At 32.8% G+C, this 18,116-nt stretch overlaps 1 protein-coding gene across 1 annotated transcript in view; it reads left to right on the top strand.

The window, feature by feature from the left end:
* LOC114328882 (39S ribosomal protein L46, mitochondrial) overlaps nucleotides 1-17,874 on the top strand; it is a 40,555-nt gene extending 22,681 nt beyond the window's left edge. Inside the window, exons 4-6 of the mRNA XM_050655381.1 lie at nucleotides 4,979-5,121; nucleotides 14,863-14,997; nucleotides 17,695-17,874. Coding sequence (XP_050511338.1) covers nucleotides 4,979-5,121; nucleotides 14,863-14,997; nucleotides 17,695-17,838 — 422 coding nt within the window. The 3' untranslated portion in view covers nucleotides 17,839-17,874. The remainder of the gene's footprint in view (nucleotides 1-4,978; nucleotides 5,122-14,862; nucleotides 14,998-17,694) is intronic.
* The last annotated feature ends 242 nt before the right edge of the window (nucleotides 17,875-18,116 follow it).

The raw sequence follows: 18,116 nt of genomic DNA, 5'->3' as shown, positions 1-18,116 counted from the left end.
AAATTAGCAACAGAATACCGAAAACCGCATGTCGATACCTTTTTTCTATCTCGAGATATCTTAAGAAACGTGTAAATTTTAAAAATAACTGTTGCTGTCATATAAGTGGAAATATATAGAAGCACGTAGTGTGCTATGAAAAAAAAACAAAGGAACATTGTCCAGATATCACCGTATATAATGAATCAAAACAACAATAAGACAAATAACACTATAAAATATAACAAAAAAAGAGTGTGTGTACTTTGTACGCGAGTAAGAAGTTATACTTCTACTATTATGATTTTAACGAAATAAATATATTTTAAACAGTTTAATTTTATTTTTATTTAAATATTACACTAATTTTAATACTTAAAATAATACCAAAAAAACAGCGTTAATATGTAAATTTTTATAATTGTTGCCTACGCGCATTTGCTTTTCTCTCGATGAATCGTAGAAAATGTAAAGATGTCAGATTTTCTACACAAATTTTTAATTTTTATTTCATTATATTTTAATATCAATTATCCTATTTCCAACTAAGATAAATACATAACTGTTATTGTTACCGGTAAACTAAGTTAAGGAAGTCAAAGTGGAAACAAGTAGTGTGCTATGGAAAAAATAGAACTATTAGAAGTAATAACTTCAAAAAGTCATCATGTGTCAAATTATGTGTCAAATCAGTAAAACATAAAAATTTGTTAATTGATGGTTTGTTGCGGTTTGTTTCTATTAAAATTTATATCAAATTTATACAGAGTGAAATTCAAGATGATTCTTACAAACTAAGAAGCATTTGACATGATAGCCACAATCTTTGAATGCATAAGAAATGCAACTGTTGCGGCTAGAATATATGCAATGAAATATCCCCAAAGACGTCACCCCAGTAGTAGAGTTTTTCATATTTTGGTTTGATTTATTATATACGGTGACATCTGGAAAATGTTTTTTTGTTTTTTTCCAAATCACACTACTTGCTTCTATATATGTCCACTTATGTGACAGCAACAGTTATGTTTAAAATTTACACGTTTCTTAAGATATCTCGAGATAGAAAAAAGGTATAGACATGCGGTTTTCGGTATTCGGTTGCTAATTTGGTCTAATTTTGTAATACAGGAAAAAAAAATACATACTTGTATTTAGTATTTTCCAAAGAAAATTAGATTTCTAAAAAGAAAATGAATAGCGCCTCCTAACCGGCATATTACGTAATAGGCTGTTTCCAAATTATAACTATTACATTGACGAAAAAGAGCTGTTTTCAACAAGACCAAGTTTGCAAAAATCGATTAAGCAGAACCGGACTTACAGCGATTTTTTCATAACAATGTTCCCACTCACCCCCACCTCTTATTTGCACAGGTAGACTTAAACTTGTGAAATAAAATATGCGCAGAATTTTATGAAGAATACGATAATCGGATTTCCAGTGTCCTTTCATTAGGCAAATTTTGTAAAATTTCGATTTTTTAATTTTTGATATTCAATTACGCCCTCTATCGGTGGACTTACAATTATGAAAATAATTTTCAGGCTTTTCTCGAGGCAACTTTTGTTATAAAAATTTTTTTCCCAAAGCTGTAATATAAACGGTTCCTGAGATATGGCCGAGCGCCATTCTTATTGGGACACGTACAAAGAATGCCAGAGCACAGGTAGCCGAAAAGAATATTGGACTGGAACCCGCCGACAAGAAGATGGAAAGGAAGACCTGCTATGAGATGGAAAACTTACATAGGAAATAGTATGATAGATAGAGATCTCAGGGAAGAAAAATAGAGTACTGTAATAATATTATTACGATTTTTAATTTATTTTCAGCCTCAGTTAATTAGATTTCTGTGTGTTGTCATCATCATCATCTAACCAATTTACGTCCACTGCTGGACATAGGTCTCGCCCAATTGTTTCCACACTCTGTGTTGTAGGTGGAGTAAAATGAACACCAATATCTTTACACTCATATTTTTTTGGGAATTCTTTATTATTACTGTAGTTTTATATTGTAAGTTTTTATTATGTATGAAAGTCATTACAGAAATTGTTTCAATATTTAGGAATGTAATAGACTCTTAGTGCTTTACATTAAAATGAAATAGTGCATTGAATATACCTCAATAATGTTGCACGTTATATTAATGACTAAATGTTGATTATATTTACTTCCTATTCTAAACATGTGATTTTGAATTTACCAACATACATAGCTAACCACACAATGCATACTAGATATGATCAGGAATACCTAGTGTAGGTAGCTACTGTGTTCTTCTCGTCAAATCCTGTTGGGCAATTAAAAATAAAATTAATAAAATTATTTTATTTTTTATTCTTTCATTATTTTACCAACATAGCTGACCACACAGTGCATACTAGGTGTGATAAGGAATACCTAGTGTAGGTAGCTTCTGTGTTCTCATCAAATCCTCTTGAGAAATTAAAGCGAAAATTAATAAAATTCTTTAATTATTTCATTCTTTTACCAACATAGCTGACCCCACAATGCATAATAGGTGTGATAAGGAATACCTAGTGTACAAGTTGAGTCCGCGAGTCTTTACCCGTGCGTCATTAATAGCTGGCGAGATAAAACACATACCTACTTTTTATCTAGCGTCATTATCTTCCACGCATGAAACTAATGACAAACCAGCTGCCGCCTGTTATTAAGTAAAAACACATGTTATTTTTATGAACGATCTAGACTCAGTGCATTGAAAAGAGATAGGTACAAAGAAAGACGATTGGGGATGTTTTCACATATTTTAAATACAATTTCTGACGTTTTGGTTTGTTTACTTTTGTGGCTGTCAGTTTGTTGAATTTTTTGCTGTTATTTTGTCGAATTATAGCATTTTGAAGTTTTTTATAGTACCTATACAAACAGTTGTTTTCACAACTAATTTTATATTGGAGTTAGAAATTTTATGGTAAGTTTATGTTATTTTACGATAAATTTGGACAACCTACAAAGGAATGCTTATGTTTAATGTTCCTCCAAAGTGAATAAAATAACAAAAAGAAAATATGTTATCGAATTTTTTTATAAATTGTTTATTTATTTATTAATCAATGATAATAAAAGAATAATTTATTAAGCTACTTCAAATGTAGATGTAAATGCAAAACTTAAATTTGACATTCTATTTATTTGATAACGTCAAATTTTATACTATAACCCGTGATCGGAATAATACCCACTTTCTGTCACTTACTGGTGCGTTTAGTAAATTTCCGACTTATTTCGTTATGCTTTAAATGATGACGCACGGGTAAAGACTCGGGGACTCAACTGTAGGTAGCTTCTTTGTTCTTCTCATCAAATCCTGATGAGCAATTAAAGAAAAAATTAATAAAACTGTTTTATTCTTTCATTCTGTTACCATCGTAGCTGACCACACATGCAATGCATACTAGGTGTGATAAGGAATACCTAGTGTAGGTACTGTGTTCTTCTAATCAAATCCTGAGGAGCAATTAAAGAAAAAATTAATAAAATTATTTTATTTAATATTTCATTCTTTTACCAACATAGCTGATCACGCAGTGCATACTACACTCACCGGCAGAGAAAACGGGCACCACAAAAAATGGGTCATTTTTAATGTCTTGTATTTCCTAAACCTGATGTTCGATTTAAGTAATTTTTTTAATATGTTATAGCCTTATTCTTTATCAATATCGCTGTAATAATATTGTTGCTAGACAGGTACATTGTCATTGTATACAGGGTGTACGAATTAAACTGTGTTTTTTCTCAAACTTTGGAACACCCTGTGGAATGTTCTAGCTTTTATAAAATACTAAAATTAAAACCCAACTATAGCCACAGATTTTCTTAACATTCTGTTTTTTTATTCATTCGCTTATGTTGGATAATAAAAAAGTTAGGCACTTTAACAACTACCCCTGTTTTTCGTCAATACAGGGTGTTTTTCAATAAGTACGGCAAGCTTTAAGGGGTAATTCTGCATGATAAAATAATGACAGTTTGATTTATAAACTTATGCCCGCAAATACTTCGTTTCTGAGATAGGGGGTGTTGAAATTGTTCTTACAAACTGATGATTTATTTATTGCTCTGAAACGGTTTGTGATATGCAAATGAAATTTGGTAGATTTTAAGAGCTAGTTATTGCGCATTTTTTGGCATAAAATTGAGAATTTTATATTCACCATTGGCGTGCATACGGGATATATCTAAAATATTTATACCCGTATCCACGCCAATGGTGAATATAAAATTCTTAATTGTATGCCAAAAAATGCGCAATAACTACCTCTTAAAATCTACCAAATTTCATTTGCATATCACAAACCGTTTTAGAGAAATAAATAAATCGTCAGTTTGTAAGAACAATTTCAACACCCCCTATCTCGGAAACGAAGCATTTGCGGGCATACGTTTATAAAGCAAACTGTCATTATTTCATCATGCAGAATTACCCCTTAAAGTTTGCCGTACTTATTTAAAAACACCCTGTATTAACGAAAAACAGGGGTAGTTGTTAAAGTGCTTAACTTTTTTATTATCCAACATAAGCGAATGAATCAAAAAACAGAATGTTAAGAAAACCTGAGGCTATAGTTTGGTTATAATTTCAGTATTTTATAAAAGCTAGAACATTCCACAGGGTGTTCCAAAGTTTGAGAAAAAAACACAGTTTGATTCGTACACCCTGTATACAATGACAATGTACCTGTCTAGCAACAATATTATTACAGCGATATTGATAAAGAATAAGGCTATAACATAAAAAAATTACTTAAATCGGGCATCAGGTTTAGGAAATACAAGACATTAAAAATGACTCATTTTTTGGGGTGCACGTTTTCTCTGCCGGTGAGTGTAGGTGTGATAAGGACCTAATGTAGGTAGCCACTGTGTTCTTCTCATCCAATCCTGTTGATCAAATAAAAAGAAAATTAACGTTTTTTCTCTATTGTTCTCCATTTATCACATAACTATTGGTTTGGTTTTCAGAGGCAGATAAGAAAAATGACCAAAAATCTTTAAATCGAAGGTTGGATAAACATTTAATATATGTTTTAAATCAGAAAGTTGGCGATAAGAAATTCTATCTATTACCACAAGGTATTAGGCAAGATGGAGAAACTTTAAGGCAGGTATGAAACAAAATATATTACTATTTGGAGCTTTTTTTTATTGAGAAATTCGCATCAACCCGAAGGTTATTAGCGAGGAGCAGATTTAAAATATTAAATATTATATATTTACAAAATTAATAGTTTTTAAATAGTTTAACATATTTGTGAACCAACAATTTGCATCAAGTGCTTTCTCTAAGTTTGTTGGAATACCGTAAATTCTTCTTGCTGTGGAGAAAACTGGACAGTCTACAATTACAGTGCGTCCATAAAGTAACGCATAAATTCATTATTTCGTAAACCAGATACTTTGAGGAAAAATCCCGAAACAGGTCGATTTCTGTTTTTAAATTAGGATTTTTTGGCATATATATCATACTAGTGACGTCATCAATCTGGACGTGATGACGAAATCGATGATAATTTTAAATGAGAGTAGGGGTCATGTGTAGTGATGTGAGTCGAGAATATTTCCAAGCGAATATTCGCGAACATTGGAAAGTTTCCGAGAATATTCGCCATAAAAAATGGAAATATTCTCCTGACCGCGAATATTCCCGGAAACTTTCAATGGAAAATTCTCGAGAATATTTCCGAGAACTTTCGAGAATATTTCCGAAAACTTTTGAGAATATAAAGCATTTACATTAGGCATTCAGTGAGATGGCTGGTCAAATATAAGAAACCAATATGTTATTAACTTTAAAGGCGTTTAGAGTTTAGACGCAGCGACACATGCGAGCAATTTATTGTGACGATAAATTGCTACGATTTATTGATTTTTTTTAAAGCTGTTTAGACGCTGCGATAAATTGTTGCGATCAATTAAGTGGCGTTTAGGCGCCGTGATAAATGCGAGCAATTTATTGTGACGATAAATTGCTACGATTTATTGATTTTATAAAGTTGTTTAGAAGCTGCGCTATATTGTTGCAATTGATTCTAAACTGAAACAACTCTATCGTTACAATAAATTGATGCAATCCGATAGGTAGCAACTCCAATCCAATTCCAATCCCGATAAATCGCTGCGATGTACCGTTTACACACAACGATAAATTGAAACAACTCGATTGATATCGATAAATTGCACGGATTTATCGCTGTGTCTAAACGCTGCCTTATAAACTGAAACAACTCGATCGTTACAATAAATTGATGCAATCCGATACCAACTCCAATCCCCCAATTCCGATAAATCGCTGCAATGTACAGTTTACATTCAACGATAAATTGAAACAACTCGATTGATATCGATAAATTGCTGCGATTTATAGCGGTGTCTAAACGCTGCTTTGACAACACCTGAACCAGTAATGTGTATACTTAACACTTTTTACAGATTGTGAAAGGCACACAGCTGAATATCTTTAACAAGAAATAATAAATAATATAATATAAAGGAAGTCAGCCAGAAAAATTTTGTGGGATTGTTACAGACCATGCAGCACCAATGGATCATTTTGCCAAAGGCAAAATGATCGATAAAAAACAAATATAATTTTATTGAAGCATATTCCTGTGTTTCTCATACATTAAATTTGCTGGTGTCTGATTTGATGAACCTACATTCTGTTAAAAATGTTGAGGCATGTTGTAAAGAAATTGTTAAAAAGGTAACTAATTCCCACATATCTCTTGCCCGATTTAATACAATCTTGCTTCAAAACTACAATAAAGTTATATCATTAAATCTTCCTGTAAAAACTAGATCGGGTTCAATCCTTAATATTGTAAAATAGCCTTATTGCGTTTGAAAGTGCTTTACAAATGCTTATGGTCATAGAAGGAAAAAATTTAAAACTTTCACCGAATTTTAAATAAAACTGTCTGGATGATGAAATATTTTGAATAAAGTTGCAAAAAGTAGCAGTTTTGTGCTACTTTTACACCAGTACAGTGCTAACACCAATAATAATTGTAAAATGGATTACTTTATTGGAAGGCAATATGTTTAAAATATCCCAGGTTGTCGAGGCATTTAAGGACGCAGCAAATATTTTTACCCAGAATATTCCATTACTTCCAATCAGTAAGCCCGAGGAAAAGGAATGCTTATATCTAAATTAGAAAAAAAAAAAAGAAAAAAATGGCAGTGAAGCCTGTGCACTATGCTGCAAACTTACTTGATTCTTTTAACAGGACAAAGCATCACTGGTAAAGATTATATTAGCTAAGCAGTGTATAGACAAAATATTAACGATCCGAAGTTTATTGACAAAAAAGAAAATATTTTTACAGAACTAACATACAATAGACATACAACATACATACAATACACACTAACATGCAATAGACTAACAAGAAAAAATACAATATTTCCATAAGTTTCCGAAAGTTTCCAATATTCCTGGAAAGTTTCCGGAAACTTTCCGGCATTTGAGTCTTCCCGGAAATTTTACATCACTAGTCATGTGATAGCTCATTTGAAAAGGTATTGAATTCTCTATTTAAAAATATAAACATTAACATAATTGTTTATACAGGGTGTTCAAAAATATTTTTTTTAATTAAATTATTTGTGACAAAAAGAAGAATATATGTAATTTATTTAATTCAAAATACGTTTTGCTGTTGTCATAAAACTGGAAAAAAATATTTATTTGAAATATAAACATTTATTTTTGCTTAAACGAATATGTTTAAACTTCCATGAGACAGGTGGCAGCTTTAACATTGAATTTGAGGAATTGTTTGTTTTGAATGTATGTAAGTAGTGAGAGAAGTTGCACATTGTATAGCATCCATAGAAAAGAATATTTATTTGTCAAATAAACATTTTTTACAGTTTTCTGACAACAAGAAAACGTATTTTGAATTAAATAAATTACATATATATTCTTATTTTTGTTTCAAATAATTTAATTAAAAAACATTTTTTTTTGAACACCCTGTATAAATAATAATATTAATGTTTATATTTTTGAATAGATAATTGAATACCCTTTCAAATGAACTATCACATGACCACTATTCTCATTTAAAAAAATCATCGATTACGTCATCACGCCCAGATGGATGACGTCACTAGTATGATATATATGCCAAAAAATCGTAATTTAAAAATAAAAATCGACCTGTTTCGGGATTTTTTCTCAAAGTCGCTGGTTTACGAAATAATGAATTTATGAGTTACTTTATGGACGCACTGTATATGTTTCACTGAGAGTTTAACGTTACACTGATCACATTTCGGTTCGGGTTCTTTTGTTATTAAGAACTTGTGTGTCGCACTGGTATGACCTAACCTAAGACGGGTTATTGTCACTTGATCCCTTCTTTTGGTGGGGAAACATGTCCATGGTTTAATGTTTGGTTTAATATTCCGAAGATTGGACACTGAAAATTGCCACCGGTTTTGCCACTCACTTAGGATACAAGCCGATTAAAACATCACTAGTTGTCACATTTTATTTAGCGTATGGCACCTGACACATTTACATTTACATATATATTTTGTATAAGACAATACATAGGTTCACAAACGTACATCTAACTTATTTACATAGTCTATCGACTCTGGAGTCGCCATCAGGAAATCCTCTGACCTGCCATGATATAATCTTGTGGGACACTGTTCTGTGATGTGATAGATGGTTTGTGGTTGTCCACAGTCACAGAGTGGGGATGGTCGTTTACCCCATTTGTGCATCATGTAACCACATCTGCCGTGTTGGGTTCTGATTCGGTTCAGCATAGACCATGTGTTGCGTGGTAAGTCAAAGCCTGGTGGTTTTTGTGTGATGCAGGGTAAGTTGCTATTTTGTTGTTCCATCCATTCTCGAGTCCATGTCGTTAAATTGAACTCACCCTCCACAGCAACCTTTGCTGTTTTTATTGGTGGTCGTCTGGAGCGTAGACGGTTACCGTTGGCGCCATCTATATCTTGATGGATTGGCAGGTTCTCGTTATCTACTATCTTTCTGTACTCACTAGTGAGTGCGTGTATGCGGCGTAGTTTGGGTGGTGGAATGTGGCTCAATACTGGGAGCCATTGCGTAGGGGTGGATTTGATAACTCTAGCAATCATTCTCATTGTATTATTCAATTGGGCATCTACTTTGTGTATATGTCGGCTATTAAGCCATGCTGAAGAGCAGTATTCCGCAGTTGAAAAGACTAGGCCCAAGGCAGATGATCGCAAGGTGGAAGCCGATGCTCCCCATGTTGTGCCGCACAGCTTCTGGATGATGTTGTTTCTGGATTTAAGTTTTTCAGCTGTTTTTGTCAGATGTTCCTTGAATGATAGGGTTCTGTCAAGAGTCACCCCAAGGTACTTTGGTGTTTTATTGTAGGCGAGTGTCGTGTTTTCCAACTGAATATTGAGTATGTTTCCTGCAAGCTTGTTATTTAGGTGGAAACTGGAAACCTATGTTTTCGTAGCGTTTGGTTGGAGCCTCCATTTACGGAAATATTTTCCCACTATGTGTAAGTCCGCCGTGAGGATTTCTTCTGTTTCTTCAAATGACTTACACCTTGTTGCAAGGACCAGTCATCGGCGTAACCAAACTTTCTTGATCTGGTTTCTGGTATATCAGAGATGTATAGGCTAAAGAGAAGAGGAGCCAGGACAGATCCCTGAGGCAGTCCATTCTTCAGTTTCCTTGGGGTGCTGATGTCAGATCCCATGACCACTTGAATCGTTCGGTCGGCTGTTGATTATTCGAGCGGTGGATTTACAGGGGATTGTACGGAGGAGCTTGTATATCATGCCTTCTCTCCAGACTGTATCGTAGGCCGCTGTTAGGTCTATGAATGCGGCTGCAGTTTTAAGTTTTCCCTGGAACCCTGCTTCAATAAATGTGGTAAGTGAAAGAACCTGGTCTGCGCAGCTTCTTTTGGGTCGGAAACCTGCCTGATCAACCGGTATTGTTTCAAGCAGCTTTGTGCTAATTCTATTGTAGATAAGGCGCTCTAGAAGCTTAAACGTAACCGATAGAAGGGCTATTGGTCTGTAATTCTTAGGGTTGTTATCATTTGGTTTCCCTGGTTTTAATATGGCAATGACCTTCGAGCGTTTGAGTTCCTGTGGTATGATACCGGTCTTAATAATGTCCGTGAAAAAGTGGGCTTAGGTCACATGTGCTTAGGTACGTGCAAAAAGTTGTCACATATTGCACGATAGTAGAGTCCGCTGAGTTGACGGCTTCACGCGCACACTTATCTGCTTCTTCATTACCTGTAATACCAATATGTGATGGGATACAGATGAAGATTACCTCCTTATTACGATTTTGTATCTCGATCAGATTTTGTTTTATTTTTCCCAGAATGTGATTCTCGGGGTATATTTTTCCTATGGATTGTAGTGAGCTTACTCACTAAACTCAAAATGATGTATTTCTGATTTGGTGAGGATATAATATATGTCAGTGCCCCGTACCTATATGGCATATAATTCTGCATTAAAAGTACTGTAGTGTATTGGCAACTTATATTTTTGGCACATATTCGAGGATATAACTGCTGCTCCCACGGCATCTGTTGATTTTGAAGCATCTGTATATATTTGAGAAAAGTTTGTATACTTTGATAATAAGTTTTGCAGATTTTGATGTATTATACTATGGTTAGTAGTATGTTTGTCCAATGAAGTTAAGGTGGTAATTATTTTTGGTACTCCCAAAGTCCATGGCGTAGCAGGTTCAAAATTAACGGGATAGCAAGGAGGTAAGGTGGTGTTAAGAGATGAGAGGTCCATTTTGATTCGGTGGTAGAAAGGTTTGTGTAGACGTGGTTTATTGGAGAAAAATGTTGATAATCGGTTAAGGTGATCATATTTGAAGGTGTAGTTATTAGGATTTGCATTTGATTTAATTACATAGGTTAACTTTAAGTACATTCTTCTGTAATACAGTGATGGTTCAGTTGCTTCAGTTCACAATGCAGTATTGTGGATTAAATCTAAAATTTTTAAGGAAAGACTCCGTAACCGATGAATATGCTATCGCGCCATAGTCTAATTTAGATCTGATTACAGTTCTGAAGAGAGAGAGCATAGTTTGTATATCTGCTCCCCAGTCTTTTTTTGACGATGATTTAATGATATTAAGTCTTCCTTGGCATTCGATTGCCAGTTTCTTAATATGTTGTCTTTCCAATTTAGATGTTGGTCGAATGGACCTATTTGGACTTTATACCTATTAGCTTATTGCTTTTGGCAGATTTTAAATAATTTTCATTTAAATTTGATGTCTGTTTAGCCTCTCATAATGAATAATTGTTTTGTGGTTTCATCGATTGTTGCTATTTAATATCTCAATGCCCTATCAATCTTAAATGTACATATCACATTTCGATTAAAGGCTGATTTATGTTACGACGGGACGTCGACGTCAAGGGCCGTAGAACAATAGACGGCGCATGTACCCGTTGTCGACCCGTTCCGTTATGCTATAAACTAGCCAATGTTTTTTATATCACACGATTCTTCAACTTGTACATTCTTTCACTGTTTTTGCTCTAAATTTTAAAGAACCGCTTGGATTGACATGAAATTTGGCATACGCATAGCTTACATGTCAAAGAAAAAAAGTGATATTGTGCCGATGTGTGCTTTTGCCCTGGGGGTGACTTATACAGTAATACCCCAAACTTACGCGATAGGTGGGACCGAGCGATAATCGCGTAAGTCGAATTCGCGTAAGTCGGGGTATAATTTCGTATGTGTTTCGTGTGTATGACTATTTCAAGTATTCTTAGATATAAAACAAAAAATCCCTTTATAAAAGTAACAAACACCCACTCCATTAGACAAAACTGTAGATAAGAAATACCTAATACAAAATAAAATCGCTGATTCCGTGTGAAAAGTCCAAACATGTATAATACATTGGATGAGCAATAGTGTATGGGTGGTATTTCTATCTCGTCAATAACTAAACGATTGTGTGGCACTTAATGAATCGACAAGATTTTAAAATAGCATATCAAATAACAAATCGACAATTATTTGAAAATCGCGTAACTCTGGGTTTGCGTAAGTCGGGGTAGCGTAAGTCGAGGTATTACTACTGTATGTCCAAAATAAATCCGGAAATGGATAAACTGACTAATTTTAGGTAACTTTTGTCCTATAGAGCTTTTTCGCCAAGTCAACACTTTTCGAGTTATTTGCGAGTGAATATGTTCATTTTTCAACAAAATAACTACATTTTTAGACGGTTTTTCGCAAATAGCTCAAAAAGTAAGTATTTTGTCGAAAAAAACATTCTTAGCAAAAATATAGCCTGTAAAACAGTTAAAAAAAATGGTGTACGCGTTAGGTCTCTGGACCTCGTAGAACCAGAGTTATAGCCAATGAAAAATAGATTTATATTCACCAAATTTCAAATAGAATATTTCCAAGTGAAATATCCAAAAAATTAAGCACTTTTTGGGGAAATCCAATTATAACTTTTTTAAAGTGTTTAAAAAAAGTTTTATTTCTGTTTTTATAAAAAGTTTCTAGCATTAAATTTAAGCAAGTTACGCTCAAAATAAAGTTGGTCCCTTTTGTTGTGGCAAAAAAAATAGGGAAGACCACCCCCTAATTAGCAACTTAAATGAAATTAATCGTTACCGCTCCACAAATTATTTTACTTATGTTGTGTTTATATGATCTGTAAGCAAAATGCTTATTTTTGAAAAAATTTGGTTTTAAAGTAAAATTTTTTAAAATTTAAATTTTGAAAAATATGCTTTTTTTTCAAAATAACTTAAAATTGTTACGAGATACCAAAAATCTCGAAAAACAAAAAAAGTCAGCATTGCTTTTCTGAATATCATGTATTTTTTTGTTTTTCTGTTAGACAAAAATTGGATTTGGTGTTTCTAAATTTGCATCCATTCGTGATCAGTGACTCGTTCAACCCTTTTTAACTACAGCGCTTTCAAAAATAAGGACTTTGAACCGATGAAACTTACAGATCTTATAAACAATACATACACGAGTCAAGAAACTTGTGAAGTCGTAACGATTAAGTTCATTTGAGATACTAATTATGGGGTGATTTTCCCGATTTTTTTACCAAAAAAAAGGGACTAACTTTATTTTGAGCGTAACTTGTTTACTTTTGATGCTAGAAATTTTTTTTATAAAACAAAAATGAAGCTTTTTGTAAACACTTTAAATAAGTTGTAATGAGTTTTCCTCGAGATGTGCTTCATTTTTGGTTATTCCACGTTAAAGTATTCCATTTGGAATTTGACGAATATGAACCTGTTTTTAATTAGCTATAACTCTGCTTTTACTAGGTATAAAGACTTGATATATACATCATTTTTTTTTTAATTTTTTACACGCTATATTTTTTCTACGAATGTTTTTTCGACAAAATACTTACTATTTGAGTTATTTGCGAAAAACCGTCTAAAAGCGTGGTTATTTTGTTGAAAAAATGAACATGTTCACTGGCAAATAACTCGAAAAGTATTGACTTAGTGAAAAAACTCAATAGATCAAAAGTTACTTAAAATTAGTCAGTTTATCCATTTCCGGACTTACTTTGGACGAATATTGTTTCACCCCCAAAAGGGGGTGAAAACCACCTACGGAGCAAAAGCACATATCGGCACAATATCACTTTTTTCTTTGACTTGTGAGCTATGTGTATGCCAAATTTCATATCAGTCCAAGCGGTTCTTTAAAATTTAGAGGTTTTGCAATATTTACCGTTAACCTTTCAGAGATAACGTGGCATGATGGTACATAAAGTGTAACGTGCAGACTCACAGTCCGCATATCCAGAAAAGGTCCAAGAAACAAATATTTTCGGAAAAACGGTCTGCGAACTGGTCAATTGTTTAAATATAAAGACAAAAAAAACATTTGCAAACAAATTTATTATAACTTGCACTTAAACTCATGCTTCAAAAATAAAAGTGAACGGATATATCCTTTTCACATTTTGAGTCCTATAAATCCCTTCTTCTTCTTCTTTCTCATACTCCTTAGTGCCCTTGAGGACGTCGGATACCTATAAATCACAAAAACCTAAATTTAAAAAATACAAAACAATTATTTCTAAAAAACTAAACAATGACTAAATAAAAAACAAATGTTTGAGCTGCGCAAAGTAGATACATGAATGAACGGAAATAAGTCAATCTTCGCTGCTGTCTTCGGAGATTCTAAGATTCTCTCCTCAATGTCTTCTTCCATGTCGGTATCGTGGTCCTGTATTTCTTCATTGCATAATCTCCTTCCAAACTAGCATCATTATCGTCAAGTTCAGCTTCTGGCTCAGAATCAGAGAGAAATTCCACATGCAGCTTTTCAAAATATGCTACTTGCTTTTCGAAACTCATCTTAAAAAGTCTGTAACAAAAATAAGTTTATATCAATCAAATATACAGAAAACGTAATCAGTAGATCATTCCCAATTATAAATTACATAAATATTTTTATATTTACTCTAAAAACAAAATATTTTAAAATTGAATCTTACCTGAAGATTTGTGACAACATGTATAACGTGCGGACTCACGTTCCGCAAGTCAATATAGCAGCAGAACTAAACGCACTAAGACAATTCTCACAACAGTACTGAATAAAGTATCCCCTCACTTGAAGCTAGCGAGCACGCCACGACCGAGATCGTAATTAATCGTCAGAAATCGACAAATATTTAGACAAGCGGAATCATAGTCCGCACGTTAACTCTGAAAGGTTAAAGAACGTACTAAACGTATCCCCCGTAAGATAGTTCACGTCCCATCGTAAGATAAATCAGCCTTAAATGTAATATTTAATCAAAATTTTGTTTTTTTTAATTGTAGAGTGCTGAAAGAATTCTTAAAGAAAGTATAGGACCAGATGTGAAAGCTCAAATTTACAGCAATGCTCCATGTGGATTTTATAAATACAAGTATCCAGCTAACATAAGAAATGATAAAAATATAGTTGGAGCTAAGGTATGTACATGTACTTCATTAATCATCATCAATAGCGTTACAACTCTTCGTGAGTCATTGCCGCGTTTACTACTGCCCTCTATGTTTGTCGGTCCTGTACCACTGTTTCCCATTGTCTCGCTCCCATTTTCTCCAGATCTTATCTGACTGCATCTTTCCACCTTTTTCTATGCCGTCCGACAGACCTCTCATCTGGCCTTTCCCAAAACATATCGTTTATAAGGCGATTGTCGTTACTGCGTATTACATGCCCTGTCCATCTGAGTCTATTTGCCTTTATATATGTGACTAGATTTTCCTTTCCAAAGAGAAACTCTAACTCATTATTGTATCTTAGCCTCCATTCGTTTGTCACGCTGTTTCTGCAAGGGCTATATATCATTCAAAGGATTTTACTTTCTCACACCAGCAATTTATTTACTTCTCTTTTTGTTAGCGTCCATGTTTCGCTTTAATACGCGACTGCTGGTCGTATTATGGTCTTATATATATCTTGATTTTTTGCAACTCGTGAGAGAAGTTTTGACTTCATTAGATGTTGCATTGCAAAGAAAGATCTGTTTCCTGCAATTATTCGCATTTCAACTTCTCGATATATTTTGCTGTCATTGGTAATTGTTGCTCATAGATTTTTAAATTCTTTAACCACTTTGAAGTTATGACCGTTTATAGTAATATTTTGCCTTATTCGGCGTCGTTCTTGTTTTGAGACGACCATGTATAATTGTTTTGTCTTCCTTTAGGAAAACCCGACAAAGTAGGGTACGAAATACAAGATAACGATGGCAAAAAACACTGGAATGCTAATCTATCAAGACATTCAATATAGTGGCAAACATGACATACCAGAGGCTGCAACAGTATGCACAGAAAATAATAAGAAAATATTAGTGAGGTTTTTGCAGGCAAAAGTCTACATTAGGCCAAATTTTCATAACACAAATCTTAGATAAATGTTATCAATTCAATTCGTAATACATAAGTCTTTATAGATTTTGGTACTGCTTACAGCAGTAAAATTCGTAACATGCTATATTAAGCAATGATAAGCTTTGGCATAGGAAGGAATTTTGACGGGAGTAAAATCGTATTTGGCGTTATTCGAAAATCGAGACGTCTGTAGTAACCTTGCGGTATACCGTAATATACAGTAAGCGCCACGCTACTAGATACATGGGTAGGTACCTAATTGCTATGTTTATGGGCTAATCCAGTCCATAAACATGGAGTGAGTGATGTGAGTTTCATCCCTGTCCTGTTACTGTCAAGAAACTATTTAAGATACATAATTGTTTTTCCATACAAAAAATACATTAATTAATAGTATTGTTACTCTGCTTTAAAATAACTTTATTCAAACACCAAGAATATTACAATACTTTAAAACGTTTGAACTTTAACAAGATGACAGCTATAGACGTCAAATATAGCTGATCTATTATTTGTCAACTTTCTATGTTAATATTCAATTTCTATACATTTTCTGACGTTCTAAACGTTACTAGACATAAAAATAAACATTGCAATACGTGAAGGGTCCAGGACTGTAATAGCTGAATGTTCCTATGTATCTAGTAGGTTGGCGGTTACTGTACATATCTATACACTTCTTTTAACTTTCTTAGTAAACTGAGTACAGATCCCGAATTTTTTATTGTTTGACTGATTTCAGGGTGATTTCAAGTATATATCTCGAATTTTATATTATTTACTGAGGTGGTTTCGCCCATTGTTGTTTATTTCGGTTTATATTACTGCGAACACTAAATCCATTCGCCAATTTTACTATTTTTTTATTTTATTAGTCATTTTTTCGTATCTTATCCTAAAACTAATACTAATATTAATCTCAAATAAACAATTCTGCTAATAAATAATTATTTTTGTATTTATTTTTTTTTTTAATTTTTTATATATTTTTTAAATGCTGTTCTCAGAGTTACACAGCAAAAACTGCAACATTCTTCTTTAGCTTTTTAGTTTCGCTCATACAGGGGTATTTTGTTCAATTAAAAAAATAGTGCGGCACATGATTTTATACTAAACTAAATATAGATTCCGAATTTTCTATTCATGACTGGGTTGATGGTGGTTTCAACCCTATAGGTGTTGATAAATTTTAATTAAAATTAAATACAATTAATTAAATAAATAAAACTTAATAACATTAGATAAATTTAAATAAAATTATAGCAAATAAAAAAAATTAAAAATTAAATAAAATTAAATATGTACAAAAATAAAGTTAAATACAATTAGTTAAATTAAATAAAATAAATCGAATTGGATCGAATATAATTCTAAAAAATTGAATAGAATATAATTGAATATAATAAAAATATAATAATATAATATAATATAATAAAAAAATATAATTGAATCTATAAGAAGTTTTCACTTCTGTCAGCACTCTGCAAGTGCCACGCCCTTTTTTTATAAGTCCTGTTTTATTGTGTTTTACTTAAATGACGTATAGATGTAAAAATAAAATGAGTGTGCTAGCAATCCAAAACTTTATTTAACATGGGAATATAAATGACAATTGTTGCAAGCTACTGTAATATTACCATCTTTAATAATATTTTTTTAATTGTTCAATTTTTAATAATTAAGTAGTTTTGAAATCATGTTTTTCTTTGATTCATTTGCAACCTGTTGTATACATTAGATTACTAGGTTAACCATTTTATTTTTTAGGTATTTATCTACTTTGCAAGATATTTAAAAGGTCAGCCACCAGCGAAAGGATTGGATTTTAAATGGTTGGATCGAAATGAATTACGCAAAGCATTACCTCCACAATATAATGATAGTGTTAAACAGTTTTTAATAGATGAATAATTTAAATTTATAAAAATATAGTTTTGTTACCTTGAATTAATACTATTTATTTTATATTTTATTTTCATCAGAATATTTATTTACTACAACGTAAAGTAATATTTTAGGGAAAGGGGAACTTTAGGAGATGAACAGTACCTGTGTTGATGAAGGTATTATCCGAAACATCCACAGAATGTTCAATATCCGTAAAAGTAAACAATAAAAGCGAGACACTTGTGTGAGAGACTTGTAGGGAGTGTATTGTACGTAGAATTTACGAATACCGACCCAAATTT

The sequence above is a fragment of the Diabrotica virgifera genome, chromosome 7 (assembly GCF_917563875.1).
Source record: "Diabrotica virgifera virgifera chromosome 7, PGI_DIABVI_V3a".
NCBI lineage: Eukaryota > Metazoa > Arthropoda > Insecta > Coleoptera > Chrysomelidae > Diabrotica > Diabrotica virgifera.
Note: the sequence above shows the minus strand (reverse complement) of the source record. Positions and strands in the feature narration are given on the sequence as shown.